The 26325-nt window shown below is 35.5% G+C and overlaps 1 protein-coding gene across 1 annotated transcript; it reads right to left on the bottom strand.

Moving 5' to 3' along the window:
* Positions 1-10185: 10185 nt before the first annotated feature.
* Positions 10186-17888, bottom strand: LOC135083813 (uncharacterized). Its single transcript, XM_063978557.1, has 3 exons — positions 17576-17888; positions 15265-15377; positions 10186-10700 (listed from the first exon to the last, which is right to left on the bottom strand). The coding sequence occupies exons 1-3, from the start codon at positions 17868-17870 to the stop codon at positions 10512-10514; spliced, it is 597 nt and encodes a 198-aa protein (XP_063834627.1). The 5' UTR covers positions 17871-17888; the 3' UTR covers positions 10186-10511.
* Positions 17889-26325: the final 8437 nt, after the last annotated feature.

Genomic DNA, 26325 nt, shown 5'->3' with positions numbered 1-26325 from the left:
GCACATCTGGCTACCCATTTTTGTTGCAAACTCGCCCCTATTTCAACTGCACAAGAACCCACAGTGGTTACGTTGACGTGCCGTCGTCTATACCTATTGCGGAGGTTATATTTTATAATTTGTTGTGTTTAAAACCCGATTCTCTGTCGGGATTTCTATTTTATGCAAAACAAAGTTACAGATAAAATTAGTTGTAGGTAGAAGGTAAGGATTCAATAATACATTTTACACAAAGTACGAGTACGCTTATCACGTACCTACTTGTGTTTATTACGTTACGTAAAGTTAAATAACATTTAAAACTAACTCATCTCTACAAAATTATTGTAAAAAGACTCATTGTGAATAGTAATATCTAAAACTATAGCGGCCGCCCGCGACGTACGCGTGGATCATGTTTCACGCCCTTACCTAAGTGGGGGAGTTTCGTAAAATCCGTTCTTAGCGGATGTCTACACCCTATAAGAAACTTACCTGCTAAATAGATGTACCTATAGTTTCAAAGATTTCGTAATGAGTGAGTCAGTTTATCTCTCGCTTTTATGCAATAACCATTTCGTCCATAATTTATTTAATTAGAAAACACTAATTACGATTCTGAACACTAAATTGGCAGTGAATGTCCCACAATAAAATCACTTATAGCCGCCATCTATACAAAGTGCAATGGATACTAGTTCACGAGGTTTCACTGCTACAAGGCTATTGAGGCAAGTGTGGTACAGTTGGCTACGTACACATTAGAATATGGACGGGGTAAGTTAGTAGCGTGTTGCCAGTGATGGTATACGGATCTGAGACGTGGTCGCCTACTATGGGCCTCACAAGAAGGCTCAAGGTCACCCAAAGGGCGATGGAGCGTGCTATGCTCGGAGTTTCCCTGCGTGATCGAATCAAAAATGAGGAGATCCGTAGGAGAACCAGAGTGACTGACATAGCCCGCAGAATCGCTAAAATCAAGTGGCAGTGGGCGGGGTACATGGCTCGTAGAGCTGATGGCCGCTGGGGCAGGAAAGTTCTTGAGTGGCGACGGTTCTTGGTGGGCAGGCCTCCCACTAGGTGGACCGACGATCTGGTGAAGGTCGCGGGAGGTGCCTCGATGCGAGCGGCGCAGGTCCCGGGCAGGACCGGTCTTTGTGGAAATCCTTGGGGGAGGCCTTTGTCCAGCAGTGGACGTCTTTCGGCTGAAACGAACGAAGTTAGTAACTTGTTTCTATTTAATTTGAGCGCCAGAACCGTTCTGTTCGAAATGGACTAATAAAACGAAATAAATCGAGCCAATGATTTATACACACCATTTTCATTTTCCGTCATGTTCAATTAAATAATAATTATATCTTACAGAGCAAATAAATGATTTATTATTTATTTCATCGTAATTTTTGTATAATGACTACTTTTTCGACACTAATCATGAACCAAATAACTTTTTTTTAGTCATTTCCGACATATTGAATTTATTCCTCACGTTATTACATAAGTAGGTAAGTAAATTTTTATGTTAGGTATTGGATTAATTATTACCTATTTATTATGTTTTTTTTTACTAAATTATGTTTTTTATCTTTTATTTTTACTGAAATTTATCTATTCATCATATTGAACTCTTATTTTTATTTGCACTTATTTCAAGAAGTAGGTAATTCTTGTTAGTCAAAATAATTTAAATATTAATTGTGGTCATGGGCGCAGAAGCTTATATTTTGCCTACCTGGTGTTCCTAGAGAAATCAGTTTAATTTTTTTATTCCCACATTAGGAATTTCCTTCAACAATCAACAATCAATCAACCTCATTAAAAAAAAGATAAATAAATAATTCCATGCTACTTAAACTGTTGACCAATCACGTCAAATCTCTGTAGCATTCTTGTACCAGAACTGTGAAAGAGAATCAAAATCAAAATTTTCTTTATTTGTTTAGAACTAATCAAATTAGTACTTACAAATCGTCAAATGCTCTTAAAGAGATACATGTCTCATTCTTTTTTTGCCCTACCAGTCACCACTGTCTGCCGATTTAAGAAAATATTCTTACAACATAGTTTACTAAAAATACCCCTATAAAATTTTGCCAACTTATATTTACGCACCTGAGTGTACATTAAAAGTCCGGTTTGCGTCTAGTAGAAACCGCTTCTCCCTATAATGTGCCATAATCACCGCTTCCGCGACAGAGGATATCCCGCCATTCTGAAGCTTTCATAGGTGATGAGGAAAAACTATTTTTACTAAAGCGGGAAAGCTCCCTGCTTCTCATCGATGGAAAGTGATGATCAGGTCAAGGTGGAAGCGAGCTTTGATCGGAATATTCAACTATACAGGGTGGAAACGATAAGTGATCTCACTCGATTATTTCTAAACCATACAAGATATCGAAAAACTGGTTCCTGATCCTGAAAGTGCTTTACGAGCTCTTTCAAACGGCACCAATAACAGGTTACAGAATAAACTGGATCTATCCGAAAATTCAATGTTTCAAGGCTTCCATACATTTGGTACAGCCTCATAATATTAAAAACTACAGAAGGTATCGTAAAACTGGTTACTGATCCTAAAAGTGCTTCACGAGCTCTATCCAACGGTATCAATACTAAGTTACAGAATAAACTGGATCTATCCAAAAATCCAATGTTTCCATCCCCCATACATTTAGTACTACCACAGTCATGGCACTCATCTCTTGATACTTGATACAACACTTTATAGCAAGTAAAGCCTAAAACTAATTTTTTCCTTGAATAATTTTAAATAAAAATGCAATTTACGAGTTTTTTTTAGGTTCATTATTTAATTTTAAAAAATTAGACTTAATATTGTGTGGTTGGCATACATTTAGTATGGAAGCTGGAAACATTGAATTTTCAGATACTTCCAGTTTATTCTGTAACCTGTTATTGGTACCGTTTGAAAGAGTTCGTAAAGCACTTTCAGGGTCAGTAACCAGTTTTTCGATATCTTGTATGGTTTAGAAATTATCGAGTGAGATCACTTATCGTTTCCACCCTGTAGAAGAACTATCTTAGTTCCAACTGCCAGAATACTTGTCAAAGCCATCCAAAGGTAAATAATTCACCATTAAAGCACCGGTAAATAATATACCATTTTATGTCCTTCTTAGAGAAGAAGATTGTTAATCGAACTCAGATAGTTTTTTAATGAGATTAGAATCAACTTACTGTTAGTTTCTGCTGATAATAAAATGTTAAGTGGTCTTTTCAATTTATAAGGTTCTCGTACTAGTCAAAAGAAATTGTATGTAGGTAGGTAATACTTGAAACTTTATGTCAATGACAAAAAAAATCAAATTCAAATGAGCAATCAAAAGCATACATTATTAATACAAGTATTTTAATAAAGTAATCATTACTTTTATCTAATTAAAACATCTAACAAGTTCATTACCATTGTTTATTGTCAGTCTTCGTTAAATTGACACGTTTAGCAAACAAACGTATCTTTTTGACTACATCTTTATAATGATAGAGCTTGAGATAGTCAAAGAAAACCCACTTTTTGAACAGTATTCTATCTAGCAGATAACTTAAAAAAAAACACATGACTAAAAGCCTCCATAGTAATAAAAATAAAAAGAGCGACTCTGCCACTTGATTTTAGCGATTCTGCGGCTATGTCTGTCACTTTGGTTCTCTTGCGGATCTCCTTATTTCTGATTCGATCACGCAGGGAAACTCCGAGCATAACTTGTTTCATCCTAACTTCAATGCAAGTATTACTAGAGGAACTACGTCTTACATTTCTACTATGCTTTTAGATGGCTCATTACCTTTTTGCGCTGTGAAAACGATATTTATGGTAATGAGAAGGAAAATGCGGTGTTAATCAGTAAAGCACTAAGTCTGCAGGTCACCTTGTAACCCAGATGGTATATCGCTCCCATATTACGTCTAGTGATGTATGTACAATTGTCGATATATCGATGTTTGGAGAAAATTTCCTTATTGCCTGGTAAGGGCAGATAGCGAATTGTGTGTAGAGGCACAGAATAATTTAATGTAACTTTCTTATGTAGAAATTGATTGAAAATTGGTTGCAATCAATTGGATTGTATCTTTATTATTGGATATTAACTTGACATGGTTTTTATTATAATCATCCTGTTTTTGCTGCAATTTATGTAAATTATATTATGTGGTAACGAAATAGGCATATTCAAACTTTCTCTAAATGTTGAAAAGATTAAGACACTGAGGGAGACATAGACTTAAATGTAAGTTCTTTATTGAAATTAAGCATTTAAAAAGCTCTTTTAAATTTCCCTACGGAGCTTAATTAATTTAAAGTGTGATTTAGCGATGTGACATTATTTTATCGACAAATATCTTCCCCATCACTATTCCACAGTAACCTGCTTTACAAGTGCTTATGTGAGATGAATGTTAAAGTTTGTTGTCTGCTGTTCACACAATAAAAAATGGCGCATTTTGTTAAAACAACAGTTGTAATTCAGTCACGTTTAAAGTGTCTGTATGACTTACAATTCCATTTATTGGGGTGCAGCTAAAACTTGGAATTCCATTTGTTTGAGTTACAGACGTGAAATGTAGAACATTTATGTTTAGTTTGCCTCTTTTTTGAGGTCATCATAGTGTCAAACTTTATGAGCTATATGGCTCAAAGTTGAGTGCTCAAAATGGACTACCTTATTGTGCGCTCAAATACATTGAATCTTTGGTATACCAAAAATAAATTATTCAATATTGTATTCTTTCCATCTACCATCGCAACCTAGCAGAATTGGATGAAAAAGCATTAGATGATCATGCACGAACGAATGCACTTTAGGAACAACAAAACAAACTCCTAGCCAGCGCCATCTTGTATTGAACTGTTGTATCACCTCACAACCTTTCACCAAGAAATCTCAAAGCACTCCGCGGAGAGAAAGTGGCAAGAGTTACTGTATGTAGACGTTAGATGACATGGATTGAAAGAAGAAAGTTCGCGGAAGTAGTAAGGAGTACCTGGATGAATCACCAGATGGCGTAGATTGGAAAAAGAAAGTTCTAACTATGACTAATAGGAATCGCTAAAAATAAAGTTCTAACAACTACTCGTAGATGTCACTAATTGATTAAAAAGTAAAGTGAAAGTTTGATTCTGATACTGTTTGTTGGTACTAGAGATGAGACGTATTTACTAGAACAGATCCACACACTAGGTATTTTACAGTACTAGGCGGCACCTATTCCAATTTTTTAAATACTTGATCCACCTAGTATTTTATAAATTACACGATTTCCGACCCTACCATCAAAGTAATAGAGGTTATTATTGCGTAATCCGTAGTCGTGTATTACGCGCACCTAGTATTTCTCGCTAAGCTTATGTGCGAACGTAGAGATTCACTCCGTCTCTGTCTGACCAAACAAATTTGAGCGCGACGAAGCAAACGCACACAAACGTAGTCAAACCATATTCATGTAAATAAGAAAAAATAATATGTAAATATTTTTATGAAATTGATATCTTTTAAATACACCAACTTTTAAGTTGACAGTCCTAAGCCTGTTGAAGTATGAAGGGAGAAATTATTATTCAATTTCAAATTGCATTATTCATACTACGGTTGTATCTTTTCAAACAAAAAATGTATTTTAAAGTCATATTACGTGGATTAGTCCGCACTAGTCGCGTCAAGTATGCTAAATTACTACGTACTAGGTGGAATAGGTATTTGGATCGAGTATTTATAAATACTAGGAATAGGTGCACCTAGTATCAAATTTACCTAGTATAACCCATCTCTAGTTGGTACAGTCATGCATGAGTTGATGCTGATAAATATTATAGATGCCTGGTATAAAGCGGATTGTAACTTATATTCAAGTAAACAATAAATGGTTTTTGACACAAAATCTCCTAAGTACTAATTTGTAAATAAAGTATGTTTTAGTTCTTATTAATAATATTTTTAAGTGGTAGATATTTTGGCGCTCTCGACTTGACGAATCTGAAAAAATCCTGAAAAAAGCGGGAGATTGTGCTTTGTGTCGTTTCTTGGAAGAGATAACCAGGAGTGGACTTCCAAAGGATGACAATAATGATGATGATGATAATGTAAGGACTATAACAAGCCCCACTACGTGATGTAACTGTAACGAAATATCGAGAACATTATTATTTTCATCACTCGATTCAAAACCTTATAGTTACGTTATATTAGAGTCAAATTAAAATCCATCATCGAAATTATTGTTTTCATAGTTTCATGAGCTCTAACTGTACCTTGCATGCGTACTACAGTTTTTTTAATTCATGCTATCGGGCCTGACATTCTCGTGTAATGGATTACTGAGAAATAGAAAAAGAGCTGTGATACTAAATCTTCTCGAGTGAAAATCAAGACATCTCGATTGTCGCTGAAACTATCCGATTCGAGTCTATTCGATTTATTGGCTAAGTTGCGCGTATTTTAGCGATAGATATTTATTAATTTGATAAATTGATTAGAATTGACAGATTTTTAAAGATTTGTCATCAATTAGTTTAATAACGCACGCACAAAATGCCTTGTTTTATCTTAAATTATTTTTTGCTCACTGCTTTGTTCGTCACGTGAATTTCTGACGTATCCTTCTATAGCACCCGCACGAACAACACCTGGCCTGGTCCACATAGAGCACTTGGTTTGGGCGCGTGCTCTATCTAAGTGGACTACGTTGAATTTCAGTGTCTCATTGAAACTTCCCGTCCAAAAACCGGTATAAAAACTATCCTGTATTTTTAAGGGTTTCAAACTTTATGCCAAATTCATCTAAATCGGTTCAGTGGTTACAGGTTGAAAGAGTAGCAAATTTTAATATCCTTTAACCATTTTATCCATTTATTCTTACAAACTTTGGCTGTGTTGTGTTGTACCACCTAACTTTGACCGTAACTATAACGAATAACGACGTTTGTCAAAGTTAAAGTAAGATGGTGCAACCCAGCCTAATAAGGAAGGAGATTTTTTTGTCAAAAACAACAACCACCCAGCCATAATGCCACTACATAATATTAGCGACCTGGCTTCGCATGGGTGCAATGCTGATACTAAATAACTACACAATGTCTGGAAAACATTTTGATTTAATATCAAAATCCGTTGCGTAGTTTTAATGATATACATATATGCATATAATATCTTATGTATGCACATAGAGCAGACAGACGGGTTTTTTTAGGCAGGTATTTGATAGCAATCGCACCTGGTATCAAGTGAGTTGCAGTCTAGGATAAGTGCTTATTCACTCTCGCCTTGAAAAGGCCCGGATTATAGTGTTCAGGAAATACAGCAGCAGGCAGCGAATGCCAGTCCCTAGGTGTTCGATGCGACTTTCTTTTATACTATGTAGTGATAATAAAGTATAAGATACGGAGAATGCTGCTGAATTTTTCAATCAGGTTTTTTTTTGCACAAATAATGTACCTAATTTGTACGAAAACATGCTACGAGTACTATCTAAATTACTAAGTACCTTTTAAAATCGCTAATTGCTGTTCCCTGTTTTAATTTCCTGATATTTTTTATTTTTTATGAGATACACGTACGCGACACATTATGTTTAACACTGTGAGATCTTAATCAATTGTAATAAGTGACATTTTGCAACAAAAATGTTAAACCTGTTATGCTGCAGACTAGAAGAGAATGTTAACAATTTAATGACGATAAAATATTTTTGAAATATTTTTATTTCTTTCTAAAACATTAATTAATCCTTTCAAAATAATACTTACTAATTAGCTAGCTCTATATTATTCAGCGTGGACGCACAGGGTGACACACGAACCAATCACAGAGTTTGCTGTTTCACTTAAGCAAGCATCGTTTGTGAATACGGGCGTGACTCTACATTACTTAATATTGAGATAAAAGTTGTTTTTACAGCAAAAATTTACGGCATATTCCAAAGTTAAAATGAGAAGAAAACAGACAGCATGTCCAATTTAATTTGAAACGTGCCTTCGGAATTGATTTGGTTTGAAATGAGACGCGTCTGAAAATAAATCACTGGGGAAGAAATTAAGTTTCGGCAAGGTCACGAAAATAATTCAAATTAAAGTTAGGAGATTGTTTGTTTTGCACACCAGAGGTGGAATTGTGTAAAGCAATCGTAATCATTTGACAGTTCATAACGTACGATTATTCTGTCAAACGCTTTGTATAACTGACTTTATCGTACGTTATGAACTGTCAAATGATTACGATTGCTTTACACAATTCCACCTCAGGTACACTTATATACGGTCGTATTCAGAAACATTACTATGAGGTCTCACAGTGCGCGTGGACGCACAGGGTGACACACGAACCAATTACAGAGCTCTATTCAACGCAGTGCGTTCGATTCGCTGCTTCACATAAGCAAGCATTGTTTGTAAATACGGGCATTATTGAAATACAATTGGATTGAATAAGAATAAATCGGACTTACCACAAACAGGGTCCAGTCACTACAATAATACGGAATGTAATAATCTATGTACACAATATAATTTATTTTTCGCTTATTCTGTTTTCGGTTTGAACGGAATTATTGGCTTAATATGATGTTGATTGGTATGTGCTTCAAATATTTCCTCCATTTTAAGATTAGACAAGGGGATAACGCGTACCGGAAAACCCAGCGTGGAACGTCCACCCACAAGGTGGATCGATGACATCATAAAGGTAGCAGGGAAACGCTGGACGCAGGCCGCTACCAATCGATCAACTTGGAAAGCATTGGGGGAGGCCTATGTTCAGCAGTGGATGTCCTATGGCTGAAATGATGATGACGATGGTGATGAGTTAATATAATGTACCAGACGATAGCATGTCATGCTAAGGACCGTGGTCTCTTATACACTAAGGATTAGAGGCGATTTTGCAACAACAAAAAATCTAAATGATAAAGTTAACTCTACAATAATCTTGTGGATGGACTGCTTTGTTTTTATCGTTTGTCGTTTCCGAGCCAAATTTCACACTCGAGAACTTGCTTGCCCCAATAGCTATGACCTATGTTTCTTATTTTCATGACTGTTATATAAAACATTGTAGTTAGTTTTTGCCTATGTAATTTCAATCGCATCGCAAAAAAGCTAAATGGACAAAAAGCAAAAGTCATTTTAAGAGCGAAAGTTATTTTGGTAGAGAAATAGTTTAGTTTTTTTCCTTTCTTGCTGTTTTGGTAACTTTTACCAACGCCACAAGATTAACTGTTGGCGGCAGAAGTAACTGTAATCTTGTTTGGTACAGTTTACTGCAAACTTCATTGATGGTACAGTCAGCGTCAAATAGTTCGTGACACCCAAAGTGGCCAATAAGTTCGCAACAATAACTTGCTTGGTACTAAATTTTTTTTTTCTTTCTTTCTTTCTTTCTTTCTTTAGAATAAGGTTTTGTTATCAACTTTTTGGCCACTTTCAGTGTCACGAAGTATTTTACGATGTCTGTAGCAAACTTTAACCCCCTTATTAAAAAAAGTTACACCATAGTTGAACCCTGTTTTAAAGTGACGTTTAGTATGGAAGTGTCACTTTAAAACAGTGTTCAACTAGGGTGTAACTTTTTATTAATAAGAAGGTGACGTTATAAAAACTAGAAATAATCTGCACATGAAGTAGGTATGTAATACTTTTTGATATTTCAATTATGACATCTAACACAAAATTAATTTACTGCAATAAGACTATCATAATAAAAATCGATTTTTTTTCATGATTACTTACAAGCTTACACTACATACTGTATTTATTGAAGATTGGGTATTTCAACTGCTGTCTCTAAAAAATCATTATATTATTTTTTATTATTTACGATAATATTCGTCATGATCATCAAACATCATGTTCAGGTCTTAGCACTTTTCCTCATTTATCTGAAGATTTATTAGTCTGCCAAAAACCAAACAATATTTGTTACTAACCTTCTAATTGTCTTGAAAATCTAATACCTACCCGAACCCAATTACAAGACAAGTGTCTACGTACTTTTTTTCTCGCAATTGCTGTAGTTATTTTAACTTATGTAAGTATATGTCAAAAAATAAGGAGGAAATAAAAAACCTGATATATTTCTTTATTTATTAGTATCAACAGTTTCTCATAAATAAAACAAATAAATACTTAAAACGAAATAAATTAATGGCATGATTTGTCACCACTGAATAAATTAGCTACAATAACAATAAAATTGACAGAAACAATAGACAGAACTTCGTATACTGTGGTTATAGTTTTTGATTGTACTATGACAAGTACATAATAATAATTAACTTGTCAACCCTTACAAAGATTATGACCTATTCCCAAAAACGTTATCCGTAGTTTCAAATTCTTCATCCCTTTCACATAATTAGCTAGATGCCAGTGTGAGTGACAGTGACAGATACTAAAACTACATAACCTACATTTCGGAGTAGGCCTGCTGATCAAAATTTCAAACAGACTGTAAAATTTGATCAGCTCACCCTGTATTTTCAAAAACTAAGACCACCAGTGCGAAATCCTACTACTGATTCCTTCAGCTCCTAGGAACGTACTGCTCCCATCCTCGGTAAGGTAATGGAGTGACGAGGTCACGACGCCGCCTGTGGTGACCGTGGTGACCAGCGTATATGACCTGGTGGTCGTCGTGGTCATCGTGGGAGGTTAGCTTCTTGACTCCGACGACAGCTGAGAGGAGGAGAGCCATCGCTGATACGGCTAGAGCCTGGGGAAGAAAGGGTTTGGTTAAAATTTAGAAGCTAACTTATGCACCAGTTACACAACTTATGTACAACAATTTAAGGTGAAAGATTCTCTCAATATTGGATCACGGAGTGACTGAATAAAAAACAATTTAATTTTTTATTATCAGTTCCTTCGCGTGACTTTGCGTAAAACTTCATGTTTCACCAAAATAATGTAGTGACGACTGAGTGACAAACATACACCTATTCACAAAAACATTTTCTTTATTTCATTAGAGAATATTTTACCATAGTGTAGTCTTAAGAAAGCATAAGCCAAATTGTTTCCACAGTTTGGTATCAAGACTTTTAATCGATTGTTAGACATTTAGACTGGCTTAATTAAGCGACTCTTAAATTTTTTATACTTTTTACTACGTGTTTAGCTTCTCGCTGTTTTAATGATGCTATTATTAACTATTATCATTCAACAGAACTCGTAATTATGTCAGATTACCATCTTTATAGCCATGATTGATTTCAACTTTTAATGTCTCTTCAACATGAATATACTTAACCAAAACTGAAATACATAAATTTTACAGTATTATCAAGTAAGCAGTACAGGATTTGATACACTAAATGCGATCTGCGGTCAAAAGTGAACGCAGCCCGCATCATAAAACTCATAAAAGTCTCACAAAACTCATTTATTCTTGCAAATAGGCTTTTAAAAAGCACATCTACACTACCCTACCACTGCTTCGGGACAATAAATAGGCCAGTGCTGAGAAGAAGCAGCGCAAGAAACTCAGTCACTATTGAATAGAATGAACAACATAGTCGGTCAGCGGTCCAGGCAAGACAATCTATCAGCTGTCATTATCATCATCATCATCATTTCAGCCATCGGACGTCCACTGCTGAACATAGGCTTCCCCTGATTTCCACAGAGGCTGGTTGGTGGCGGCCTGCATCCAGCGCCTTCCTGCTACCTTTATGAGGTCAGCGGTCGTGACAAGGCAATCTGTCAGCAGTTTGCGTTCTTTGCTCGTTGTCCGCACGGTCAGATCGCATCAATACATTTATCATCATCATCATCATCTCAGCCATAGGACGTCCACTGCTGAACATAGACCTCCCAATGCTTTCCATGTTGCCCGGTCTAGCGCCTTCCTGCTACCTTTATGATGTCGTCGCGTCGGTCCACCTTGCACCCGGACCAGTGATGATTTTAGGGTTCGGAAACGTGGCCTCTCACTATAGGCCTTATACAGAAGCTCAAAGTTGCACAACGTGCTATGGAGAGGGCTATGCTTGGCATTTCTTTACTATTTCGATTCAGAAATGAGGAGATCCGTAAACGAACTAAAGTCACTGACATAGCCCGACGGATTAGCAAGCTGAAGTGGCAATGGGAAGGTCATATAGTACGCAGAACTGACGGCCGATGAGGCAGCAAGATTCTGGAGTGGAGGCCGCGTACCGGAAAACGCAGCGTGGGACAAAATGTATCTATAGAGACCGACTATGTTGCTCATCACTTTGACTTGACCGCAGATCGCAGAACGTATCCAGTGTGGCAAATCCCACGTTGATATATTATTTGAAACCAGCTACATTGAAATTTATTTGCCCATTGCAAACGCCTCATGCGTTCAAATCCAACGGATTTGCTAAAAAACCGAACATTTATACTGATATTTATCATAGTTCCGTTCAATACGGGGTGTCTATAATAACTATTGATTAACCCAGGCTTAATTTTAAACACACACAGATGGATAAGCCTGTCCAATTTGAATTGAGCTAATTCTGAAACTGTATCACGATTTATGTTAAAGTTTACTCTTCCATTTTTAAATCCTTAAAGTAATTAATTACATCACAACAGATCTTTCTTTTTAGTTTCTGCTATTAATCCAATATAAAGAAGCTACATATTATTATTATGTGCAGCAGAATGAGGCTTTGGATTTTATAAGTATTCTTACAGTATCCAAATAAATAATCTCAAGTATTGTACGGGATAGTCACGTAAGTAGAGCTATCGGGTTTCATCGGAAGGAAATTCCTAAAAAGGTTTTGTAAAGTAGTAGGTACCTACTTTATTTTATTTTGACAGAAGTTTCATAATCATTGGTGATTTCCTTCATAATGTAAATGATGCCATCATTCATCCTTGAAAAAATATTTTATTTACTCATATTTACTTTGTAAAAAGCAAGAATGTTTGAAAATAAAACAAACATACAAAAGTTTGAAGCGCGCATTCTTAATGATCATTATGATATTTTTATTTACACATTAATATGACATTTATTTCACAGTCTAGTATGCGATGTGTGTTTAGCCACCCGGTATAACAGAGTGTAAATCACTCGCACATTTCACTCCCGATCGCGAGGCGTCACGCGCTTTGCACATCTGGGTCTCTAATTATTCACTTTTACCAATTAAAGCTGTTTGCACACTATGGCAGAGACAAGATCTTATAGTTTAAAAAGTAATATTTATTATTATACTGATAAAGAGGTAAATAGCCTCATATAGATCTTAGATCAACGATTTTCTAATTATTATGAGTTCTGGGTAATGATTATTGCAAAAAAAAAAGTTTGTATTTGCTAGTAATTTAATTAAATCCTTCATTATTGATTTTAAACTTTTCATCCTATATTTTGTTAAAGTGATTCCTTTTAGCACGGGATTCATAATTAATAGTAAACTATTATTTTGTGTTGTTTTCAATTTCCACGAGGAGAACCACAATTTGCCCGTTTCATAGAACTTCTAATGATTCCTATTTTACGAAGCTACACACAGACCAATACTTTGTTATTTATAACTTTATTTATGTTATTATTCTTACAGATTTTTCAGATAAAATTTTGATATCCAATTCTAAGAACCTTATAATTTCGTAGAATGTACTAAAAGCACTCAATTTTCTAATTTGCAATATTTTCCTCGAGGAATATTAAATTATTAACTTCATTAATGTATTTTCTTTCAAAAACCCTTGTTCCCTCATCAATTAAGATATAAAATAATAAATGAGGCAAAATCTATTTTCATCGAAACAAGCAACAAGCGTCATTATTATCAGTACCATTAAATTGTTTTTAATAATCTTTAAATGCTTCCTGAATTCCAAAATAATAAAATTCCAATCTAACATTTCAATTTGAAGCCTAATTATAACAAAATTACTGATGTCGTGGTTGCTTTTTGCTTGTGCGCATGTAACAATAATGTGTGCGTTAAGTTAGGTTTGTGTGTGTGTTTCGTATTGATACGATAGACATAGGAAACACGCACACATAGAGGAGCCTTGGCAAACAAAAGATGGTCACAGTAAAAATGTATAGTAAGACTACTTTTTGGAGACCACTGAAGGTGAGAATGCGGTTTGCAAAATCTTGGATCTATAGGTATGGCTTTTGGATTTATGTTAGGTTCAGTTAATTGATAAGTACTTATCGAACTCCATGTAAAATAGGTACTTAACTCTGAAAGAGCGTACATAATGACATAAAATTCACACAATCGATGGCCTGTTTCACTACTTGCTGATAGTATTTTAGGACTATTACAAGCATTAAAAGTAAATAACTAAAAAAATTATACAGTTAGACCCTTTTAATGTCTTTTCTCGACAATTTTAATGAATGATTAGAATATTTTGGGCGGTCACTTGCTGCTGGGCGATAAACCCTGTATGTCAAGAACTGTATGAATCTTTATCAGGGATTCAGCTCTTTCGGATAGCTTTACTACTAAATTTTAACTATGCTATCTTCGTGTACCACCACTTCCTCACGCACATTTCCTTATATTTTCACACGAAAATATGCGCTTCGGCGTGTAACATGCCGGCCGATGTAAATGGCACGAAAACGCTCTTCTGGTATAAAAAATGCTATTCCAATCGAGGAATTGGGTGCTGGTATTTGAGCACAGCAATTAGAAATTAAATGCCCATCTAGATATCTTTACACGCAGTAATTGGGTCCATAAAATGTTTATTATGTAAAAAATGTTGTATGTCCCTACTTACAACAAAAATACACAAGTTAAAAGGTAAACACACACATTATTGCAGTCTACAGATACCGCCGACATTTATCATGTCTAAAATCGTAGAAAATACATGTCGTCGACATGATTCTTTTGAAATAAAGCCGCCGACACCATATTGGCCGGCTTTGGTGAGAGTCCTTGAGAATAACATAGTAACTATATGAAGATTGTTCTATTTATGAAAAGTAATGTGAGATTTTTTATTTTGTTTTATCTTTTTTTTTAATATCACTGTCTACCTATACATGCTTATTACTGTGCAGAAGACTGGCACCGGCTGAAAACCAGCGCTGCAAGGACTTAGTGACGTACAGCTTACACTGAGCCGGATGCCCTTGTCACCTTGATTTTAGTATTTAAGCTGTGTTATGTATGTTTTTTTTTGTTTAGTGACAATAAAGGTTTATTTATTCTATTTCTAAATGAAAATAAACCTACTCATATTTTTTTATTTTTTTCGTGCCCCCTATTGACATACTTCCCAATAATCTTGATAAACAAAAAGTGGTAATAACAACTCACCTTCATAGTTAGAAGACCCAAGCCTCCAATACCGGCAGCTCCCAAGGCTTTCGCGAACATTAGTCCAAGGAGAGCCGCACCACCACCGCCACCACCCTTGCCTCTTCCAGTCGCTGAAAAAAAGAGAACAATTTAAGAAACATACAGTCAAGTCCAAGACAGACTAGCTAAGCCACTGAAACAAAAGCATGTCAGTAAAAAAAAACTAGTCAAATGCAGCACAGTCTAGTGCTCCTTCACTCATTATCATCAACATCTGATAGTATTCTCTACTGCAGACCCCTTGTCAATTTACCAGAGGCATATGGAGGATTTGGCTTAATTAAACTCCCCGCACTAGCTAGGGTTGAGTAAGAGTAGGCGCACACCGTTGATTTTTCGTCGGCCGATAGTTTAGTCGGGCAGTTGATCAGTATGGGCATGTATCATGGGCCGATTATCGATTTGGCCGATTCTTCATACAATTTAAAATCGGGCACAACTATCGGCCAACTAAACTCAAGGGTGTGCGCCTACTCTAAACCTGATGTTCGCACATTTTTTTCTTTGTGACATCCACGGGAAGAGTGGGGGTAGTCCTATTAATTTCTACCAGGACCAGACAGTTTATTCCTATACTAAATCCCTCTATCAATCGTTTTTTTGTCCCATTCTCTTTTCGACATCGTTCACAATCACTGATTCTCCCCCAAAGAAACGTTTTATGGTCTATTCCAATTTGATCACCTGGATTTGATCGCCCAATTAGTGATCAAAGTAGATTCCAGGTGACACTTTGGTGTCCTTTGATCACCCATGGATAAGATAACAAAGGTGATCAAAGTGGATTCCAGTTAAATTATTATTTTAGCATTCTTTGATCACCTATAAAAACAAATTAGACATTAATTTATAGGAGATGTGATTTATTTACAGGTGATCAAAGGATACTAAAATAATAATTTAACTGGAGTCCACTTTGAACAACTGGGTGATCTTATCCGTAGGCGATCAAAGGACACCAAAATGTCGGAGTCTAACTATTTTGATAACCTGTGTGATCATATCCAGGTGATCAAAGTGGAATATACCGTTTTTATACCCCATTTTCATTCAATCATTTTCATAACGCTTCCACTTTTTTCATATTTTTGCTGTCACGAAGATATATTAATTACTGTCATTAATGTAAAGAAGCTATCTGTTATTCGTATTTATATTACATTAATTACATTAAATCTATAATTGTTTAAAATAAATAACTTCTTGTACTATTAGCAAATAGAGTTAATTAACTGTTTGTTTGTAATAATAGATGCAGAGAGTAGTTCAGAAAGTAATAATTGTATTAAAATTTAATAATTATAATTAAGAGCGGTGCTATTTCCGATAACTCTAAAAAATAATCTGTATTACAATAATTAGGACCGAACCGATTTTCCAGTCATTTAACTTCTATCTTTTAAACCAAAATAAGCGGTAATAATAATTATTATTGCAATGTAAAACTGTGAAAGGCACAAAAACAAAAAACAAAAGTAAAATATGTATTGTACAAATTACACGTTCAAATATTTGAAACGTTTTTCTAAGAACAATGCTTCCAATTGAGAAATTCATTTGTAAGGTTAATATTGAATGAAATATTTCAGCACCTTACTATTTTTGTCTTTCTTGTTTTAGATAGCCTTTGTCATTTTAAAGGCTTCAAAATACTATTATTTATTATCTTTCATAGCTAGTAATTTTTCTTGAACAATTATTGTTAATTGATTGTCAATGGGACTTAATAATAATAAGTACACAATCAAAACTCCTGACATAAAACATACGGATTTATGTTTTGCTATTTTAAGTTAAAATCGGAGTTTGTTAGAATAAGTATATCAATGAGGTTGATATTATGTCACTCCACATAATATTTGGAATGTGAACTGTTAGTAGAGTCGATCTAATATGACTCTGTCCCATCTCTATCATACACAGTATAATATCGACGCCTAAGGCCCTATTCGTCCATACTTTTATCCGAGAATAACTCCTGCTATAACTGGCACATTGACAGATTCAGTACGGGAAATACCTATGTCAAAACTGACAATTTATCCTGAGAATAATATTTACTCTTGTTTGGTCGAATCCACCCTGAGAGTGAAAACCTCATAAGTATAAAAGAAGTAGGTTATAATATCCAGAAATGTTATATTCTGTAACATTAGCCGAAATGCATAAAATTCATAAAAATGTCAAAAAATGCATTCCCGAGGTTTTCACTCGAAGGCGATGAGATGCACTTTTACACTGAACTTATTATAAAAGATATTACACTTACCTTTGTTCTCCTTGTATGTCTCATCCACAGTTTTCAGCGAATCCGCGAAGAACTCAGTCAGTTTCTCCTTCTCGATCAATTTAGGCAGTTTCACGTGCAACTCATGTCCTTGCAAGAACTTGGCCATCCTGAACAAAATGGCGTTCCCACCGAACGATCTGCCCTCATCTTCTAGGTTATTCGACACAGGAATACTGACTAAACGAACACCATCAGCTAAGTCCAAATCACCGTCCAAAATGGACCCTATAGCTGTCCCAATAAGGGCGAACACTAAAACAGCCTCCCGATACATTTTGCCTGGCCACCGATTGAGCAATAAGAAAGAAAGGGAGACAGAAATGCTTTTATAGTGATAGCTTTCAAAAAAATGAGAAGTTTATATCGAGCAATTGCCGGAGATCGTCGAGGTAAAAAATGTGGGTGATTCTGCGACGGTTGCTTTTTGAGAGGCTGATGAAACAATGTTTATTTTGTTTCCGGTATTATTTTAACATGCTATAGTTAAGTGTAAGCACACTTTAGATAGAATCTACATATTTTAAGAATATCCATGCAGGCTCTACTGAACTGAGTTATTCTAAGTTGTTGGTAAGTATCAATAACTCATTTAGTCGATTGGAAGCGAGCGACTAGATGATGGTGAATAAAACTGTGTCCTTCTTAATATTTTAGTTTTATTTTAGCTAAACTTTAAATGCTTATTTAAAATACTAATTGTTGAGTTATAAAGCATGAACTCACTTAAAACATATTTTAATATCGTTGAAAAACTAATATACATACAGTTACGATACGTAAAAATAATTGATCGTTGGAAGTCAAATAAATTAATATTCTGACATAAATTTCCGTTTATTGAGTTATGTGCTAATATAAGTTAGTGTTTTCACTTTCCTTGTTTTATTATAACATTATAATGAGTTATTGGCTGTCAGTTTCATGAATAACGAGTTTGAATGTGATAAAATAATATCTTAAAAATGTATTTGTAAATAAGCCCTAATGTTTTGTAATTATTAGAAAGTAAAATAATGTAACTTGGGTTACATTCGTTCGAAGATAATAAAGTAGGTCGGTTGTTTACTTAGTGACGAATACTTTATTGATATTACTTCGCTTTATAAAAATAATATTTATATTTAAAGCCAAAAATATTTACCTATTAAAGAAAATTACAAAATAAATTATTTAAAAAACTTCAATTTACTAACCAATCAGTATCAAGAGTATGTGTAAAATGAAGCAAAAAATAAGTTCTAAATATTATATTCCATTCCATGTCTATGTAATGTTTACTTTGTAAATTATTGGAGAATAGCCCTGCTTACTATCTCGACGCTAAAGCCGCATGAATAAGAGTAAAACAATAGTTTACATTTGCTAAACGAAAGCAAAGACCACTGGAAGCGACAATGCTTTGAGCGTATTCTTTGCTTAAATGGAGGTTCCAGTCTACTTATATTAATAATCCAGTCTACTTAATAACTAAAGAAACCTTCGAAATAAAACTATTTTACTTTATTATATTAAGAATTAATAAGAATTTTAAATTCGCTATTCAAAGCTTGTTGGCGAGTTCAATTAACAACTTAATTTCAATTTATTACGTTGTATAATGTGTGGTTTAAACTCTAATGCCTCAGTTGTTAATAGATTGGTGTTGTTCGAAAACAGCTATAAAACTTACGGTTTAACACAACACATTGTGTAATCCATTGATAAAAGTAACTTTATAGAACACGAGACACCCGCAGGCCGGGGGCATTACAGGCGCGTTGAGATATAAGTAAGTACGCTCCCTTTTTGGAAGATTTAAAAACCTATATCCCACTTAATTCACGTAACAAAACTTCAACGACATGACGTAAGCGATTTCATCACTGGAGTAACTTTTTGTGTTCACGTGTTAATCGCCCGATTTTGTTTCGATTTCGTTTTCATGCCTCGCCTTATTCATGCCCGCGGTTTTCACCTATTATTACCTACAGTAATACTAGCTTTTCGCCCGCGGCTTCGCCCGCGTGGAATTTTGTCTGTCACAGAAAAACTTTATTGCGCGCATCCCTGTTTTTTGCAACAGGGATAAAAACTATCCTATGTCCTTTCCCGGGACTCAAACTATCTCTATGCCAAATTTAATTAAAATCGGTTCAGTGTTTTAGGCGTGAAAGAGAGACAGACAGACAGAGTTTAATCGGATGACAGTGATTAAATGTCAAATGACAAATCGCTCAGTTGCGATCCTATCGAGTAATCGTTTTATCGAAATGACACGTGATTTCGGATTTAGGTTTGTTTTTCAATAGGACGATTTCTAAACGTCAATGACATTTTAACTGTTTCAAGTTTCAAAATACGGAATTCTAGGCCACTGGTTGTTACAAACAATAGAAAACATGCCACATCTAGTAAACGCCCAAATTACCTCAACATCTGTGTAACGCAAAATAAGCAAGATGGAGTTTCGTTGCCGCCGGCTGCGGACCGTCCTTTTTCTATTTTTCACGAGTGAGAGTGTACGTGTAAGTACGAAAGTTTTGATTTCATAGTCAAGGGCCGTAGGAAAAGGCGAGCAAGTACAATTTTTACTTTTTAGAGCTGTGTGAAAAAGAGAACGATAAGCAAGCAATGCAATACTTTTTATAGTGTTTTATTGACTTTGCAGATAATATTATTACTCGTACAGGCTTTTGTCATCATTATCATCGATCTACGAGTAGTTATCGGTTACATACTAGTAGGTATTTTTAGTTTGGAGTTCTGCTAGCTAGAGCTCACAAGTTATTCATCATGGAGGGAAGTCGAACCTTAATTTCGAACTCCTCCTATGTTCTTCTGATTAATTTCGTTGCGGGTCCAATGACAGTTTAACTTTCCCCCGGGACAAACTTGACCTTCATTGGTTGGGTTTTTGTGGCGGTCAAGCTGTAGATCCTGGCTACACAGGAGTTGCAGTGGTGGGAACGAGAGGTGGGAATAGTCCCGTTAAGTTATTCATCATCATCATTCCAACCACAGGACGTCCACTGCTGAACATAGCTCCATCAATGAATGATACATCGCCCGATCGGTAGCGGCCTGCATTCAGTGCCTTTCTGCTGCCTTTATAAGATCGTCGGTCCACCTTGTGTAGTAGTAGACGATGTAGAAATCATTGGTGGAGGTCTATGTTCAGCAGTGGACGTCCTGCGGCTGAAATGATGATGATGATGATGATATATGAAGTTCAAGGGGTATTATGTCCAATAACTGGAAGTTTAACCTACATAATTTAAAGCAGCACGTGTCATTTTTAACGACGGCTGTGGCACCTACCCATCGACCTTCATACATTGTGGTTAAATACCGCAAAATTTGAACCTTTTGTTAAATTGCTTACTGTAGTTTACAAGAAAGTTTTTAGTTATACTTTAACCATTTGTTATACTCATTATCTGAACCACTGGTTTGTCGACTTTCAAGTATTCTAAATTTAGCTTAATTATTATCATCTTACAGCCTTACTTATAAAAATCAACTAATCAACGTCTAAGCAACTAATTAACTAATGACTCGTTAACTTCTTAATCAGTAATTAAATATTTCTCACTTATAAACACTGCTTAAGCGTCACTTAACTAATCAACTGTTAATTAGAGTTTTTCTTTTTTAAATCCACCTGAACCGAACTTCAGACCAGTTCTAATGCCAAAATGCCGAAAGCCAATGCTAAAATTAAGAATAATAAACGTCAAAGTTATGTCAAATGAAACGCTGTCTGTCAGTCAACTGTCAAGTCTACAACAACAAACAAACAAAAGTACTGTAGCGACTATGTCCCACATACGCCATATTAAAATTATGTACCAATTATAATAATATACACTAGATAATTGTAATACTTCTTGTACAAACTTAAGATGTAAATGCTTTGTTAGTTTTTAGCGCAATTTTAAGGCATGGTAATTTTAGTTTCTCACGCACATGCACCCTTAGGAAGCCTTTAGGATTTTATTGTCGGAATGTTTAACTCAAGTCTTTTTAGTGTTTCGGGTTTCGCCGACGTAACATGTGGTGTATTATTAGTCCATTGAATTATTTTAACTGAGTAGGTATTAAGAAACACCAACCGTTGTAATGTCTATCTATTGCTATACTTTCACTTTGTATTATGTTTGCGTCAACCTTTGCCATGTGTTTCATGCTATTTTTTGTGTGTATCTTCGCGCAGCGCAGCAACACAGCGCGTTGCATGGCACGTCACGCATCAGCTGTTAACTTTTTGTTCCGCCATTTTGGTAATTAGGGCTTTAAACAAGGGTCCGACGCTGTTTAACTTGACAGTTATTTAAGCAGTCACTAAGACGTTGGTTAACACTAATTATCGTTTTTAAGTTAAGATATTATTTAATAGACCGTTAAACTGTGTCTTAATTTTAATAAACGTTTATAAGTAAGGCTGTTAATGCATAACATTCTAAAAAAGATTTCGCTTTAATCACCTCATATTATTATAAAACAAAGTCATTCGCCATGTCTGTCTGTATGCGAAATCATCATCATCATTTCAGCCACAGGACGTCCACTGCTGAACATAGGCCTCCCCCAATGATATCCATAATGGCCGGGTGGTAGCGGCCTGCATCCAGCGCCTTCCTGCTTGTTATAAGGTCATTGAATTTGGTCCACCTTGTGGGTGGTTCGTGAAATATTAATATTTTTTCAGATTTTCATGAGGTTTTTATCAATAGATATGTACTTACAACCCGGTCGAGTAAACTGCGCACCTGGAGGCCGTGACGTCACATTGACTCTGGTACAAACGGGGCGAACGAGGGCAGATGAGTGGACGAGTGCGAAGGAGAGTCGCATTCCAGAGAAGTACGCAGCTATCTCAACTGGGTAGTAGAGTAATTCATAGGGGCATAATTACAATGTTAAAAACTTGTTTAAATTGTCATTTAAGTATGGAAATGTATTTTTAAACCAGTTCAACGCGCGTATAACTTTTTTGTAATAAGGACAAATTCACGCCGGCAAAGCCACAGGCATAAGCTAGTCGTAAATATTAAAGTAATTAGTGAGCAGAACATACGAGTATTACATCTGTTACAGCTCTATACAATAAATGGCAAAAGAATACCAATTTCGTAACGTGAATTGCAAATATGTAACTGCTAAAGTCATTTCACTGAATTCTATGAAAACTTTCTTACGAAAATTACGCAACAATGGATTTGTCATGCGACCGCTTTATTACATTCCCAAATGTCACAAAAAATACTAAATACTCGTGCCAAAAAGAGACAGATATATCGCCGCGAACACCTGTGCGAAGGAGTGAAAGTGAAGAATAATAACCTCAACTAGATCGTAGAAAGCCCGCCAAAGTTGACTTTTTTCTTTTTTCGCGCACCAGAATAGCAACGGCATCGATGCTTATTTTGCCCTTTTTGTAGAAATCGAAAGTAAACGGTGTAATTTGAAATTGAATGTGTAATGTTGCGAAACTGGAACTTTAAAAAAACATTTTATGTGTTCGGTAATTATGTATTGTAGTAGTCAGTCATTGATAAGTTTTTGAATGGAGAACGTGTCTTGCCATTACTCCATGGGGCTTTAGAAAAAAGAGATGTCGTATTTATAAGAACGTGGCAAGGAGAAAATTAAATAGAGTAGGTGGTTCTCTTGCAGTTGAGACTAGTCTATGAAACTATTCCTACCTCTCATTCCCAACGCTGCAATTCCTGTGTAGCTAGGATCTACAGCTTGACCGCCAATAAAAACCCAACTAGTGATCAAGTTTCTCCCGGGGGAAAGTTATTTGAACTGATAATGGTGCACCCGCACGCAACGAAATTAATCAGAAGAACATATGAGGAGTTTTTTTTTAGTAAAAAGGCGACATTTTAAGCAATTTAGAAAACACAAATCCTCAAGTCAAAGAAAACAATGTACGGCAACAGTTGTAATACTTGTAACAGACCGAATAATGTTGAAGTAATAAAATTAAGAAAACCACCGCAACATTGTCGACATTGCTTGTCGGCTATACATTGTCGGGAAGCTTTACGAGAGCTGGATACAAAATGTTCTGTTTCAACAAAATCTTACTTGAATAAGAGGGGCTTTAAGTAAATTGCACACTGTAATTTAAAACGTTTGTTTACTTTTACTTGGAAACTTTGAAGCTTTTTTAGTTTTAGACTAAGTAGCGTTCATGGGGTTTTAAATTCCCTTTAGAGTAAGTATAAAAACCTCGGAAAACGGTAACGTTGAACGAACACCCAAGATTGGCAGTCACGTATAACAGTGGATTGCCATAGGCTGAATGATGATGATCATCATCGTCATCTTTTCAGTCATAGGACGTCCACTGCTGAACATATGCTTCCTTTAAAGATTCCCTTTCAACCGGTTGGTAGCGACCTGCATCCAGCGCCTTCACAGATCGTCGGTCCACCTTCTGGATGTCTTATGCTGCGTTTTCCGGTACGTTTCCTCCACTTTTGAACCTTGCTGCCCCATCGGCCGACAGTTCTGTGTACTATATGTTTGCCGGCCGTTTGGTGTAGTGGTTCAGAACGGACTACTATGCCGAGAGGTCCCGGGTTCGATTCCCGGCCGGGCAGAAATTGAAATGATGAATTTTAATTTCTGTGACGGGTCTGGGTGTTTTCTATGTATAATATGTATGTATTTACAAAAAAAAAAGTATATAAGTATGTTTATCCCGTCGTCTAGTACCCATAGTACAAGCTTTGCTTAGTTTGGGACTAGAGGCGCAGTGTAAAATGTCCAAGGATATATTTATATGTGCACTGCCTTCAGTGTTACTCTTCACTGTATGAATACGTCAACTATATTATTATTACGTAACTATTTCTTATTGAAACAGGTAATCACTGTTTCATCAAGGATTAAGAACATTTACTTAAATCGCTTCTTAAAATCTTCAAAATTTCCATAAACTGTAAATAAATCAGAAAATGATTTTATAGTTACTTTACTAAATTCAAATTACTATGCGAAAGGAGGTCTTACTTAGCTTTAAACTTAATTTTACAGTCTCAAAAGGTTTCAATTAAACCTTTTTACTGCGAACAGATTTAAGTACAATGTCATATTGAATTCTAAGCGTCTATTGAGATAGTAAAGACTTAAGAGCTTAGTAATAACGCTGTTTTAATTTGTAGATAAGGGGCTTAATGTTTCTTGATGACCTAAGAAGAAGAGTAATTTGTAAAGAGAATTCAAACAGGTACTTACAGCTTGATGTTTTATTGGGACAGAGGTCATAGTTGGACTCTCCGTCTCTTAGAGGATTCTCATTAACTCACGTAAAATCTGAAAATATCTTAGAATTAAAATTTTCAGCGTGCCTATAAGTGCTAACGAACTATCAAATAGTTGCAACAGGACGTCTACTGCTGAACATAGGAAATAACTTCACATTGCACGGTTGGTAGCGGTCTGCATCCAGCGCCTTTCTGCTACCTTTATCAGGTCGTCAGTTCACCTTGTGGGATATACCACATAATATACTTTTTTTTTTTTTTTTTTTTATGTGATAGGAGGCAAACGAGCAAACGGATCACCTGATGGTAAGTGATTACCGTCGCCCATAGACACCCGCAGACGCAGACTTAAGTTTCGTTAACCAACTATACAATATTGTGATACATTACGTTACCGTTTCACTATCACATTGGACTGTATCCTACTAATATTATAAATGCAAAAGTTTGGCTGTCTGGATCTCTGGATGTTTGTTACTCTTTCACGCAACTATTGAACGGATTTTGATGAAACTTTTCAGTATTATTGTTTATAACCCAGAATAACATATAGGATATAATTTACGACGATCTGTGACAAACTGAATTTCACGCGGGTGAAGCCGCGGGCAACAACTAGTAAATAAATAAAATAAAATGGGCCCGATTTCCTCGACCCAGCGGAACAAGCCACAAAGTCAGGGATACAATTCATTTACACGCACGCTACGCACCACGTATGGTCAAAGAGTAAGCGGTACAGAAGGTAAATGTGTTTTTAATGCCTAATTTGACTTTTTATTCGCGAAAAACTCAAAAAACGCTGAAAACCAGGGTCGGGGCATGCGCGTATGCACGCGTGTCTCTATTAATGCTGAGCGGGCGCCTTTTTGGCACAAAATTATGGTGTTTAGTTTTAAATCTCTTTGATCTTTTTAGTTTTCTCTTTGTGTCAAATAAGGTTTTTTTTATCGTATTAAAAAAAAACCTATTAATAGATTCATGAAGAGGATTAAGGTATTATATTTTGTTAAGGTTTTGTGTAACGTACTGTTCAGTTTTAACTACTTACTTTTTAACAAACGTCAAGTAGGTCGATCTTTGTGTTACAAACTAGATACCATGCAAGCGACGCCACGGGGAGTAGCTAGTTCTGTTAAAGACTGATTTGAAAAAAAAAGAAGCATTTATGACATTTTGATATTGAAATCACAAACATCCAACTAATTTATTATTTTGGCGAAAAATGTTTGGAAGTGACATAAAAGTAAAATAACCAATTCTAATTTAAATAAAATTCAACTTTACTCTTTAATATTCTTTCAGAGCCCTTTAAAGGTACTACGTGCGCGTGTTTCTAAAAGGTTTTATTTTTTATAACGAATTCATAAAATATGATTTTCTATTTTATCAAATTACCAAGTAAACTAAATTTTTTGGGTTAAAATGTTTTTAAGATGATTAACGAGGTTATGAATAATTCATACAATT

The sequence above is a fragment of the Ostrinia nubilalis genome, chromosome 24 (genome assembly GCF_963855985.1).
Source record: "Ostrinia nubilalis chromosome 24, ilOstNubi1.1, whole genome shotgun sequence".
Lineage (NCBI taxonomy): Eukaryota > Metazoa > Arthropoda > Insecta > Lepidoptera > Crambidae > Ostrinia > Ostrinia nubilalis.
Note: the sequence above shows the minus strand (reverse complement) of the source record. Positions and strands in the feature narration are given on the sequence as shown.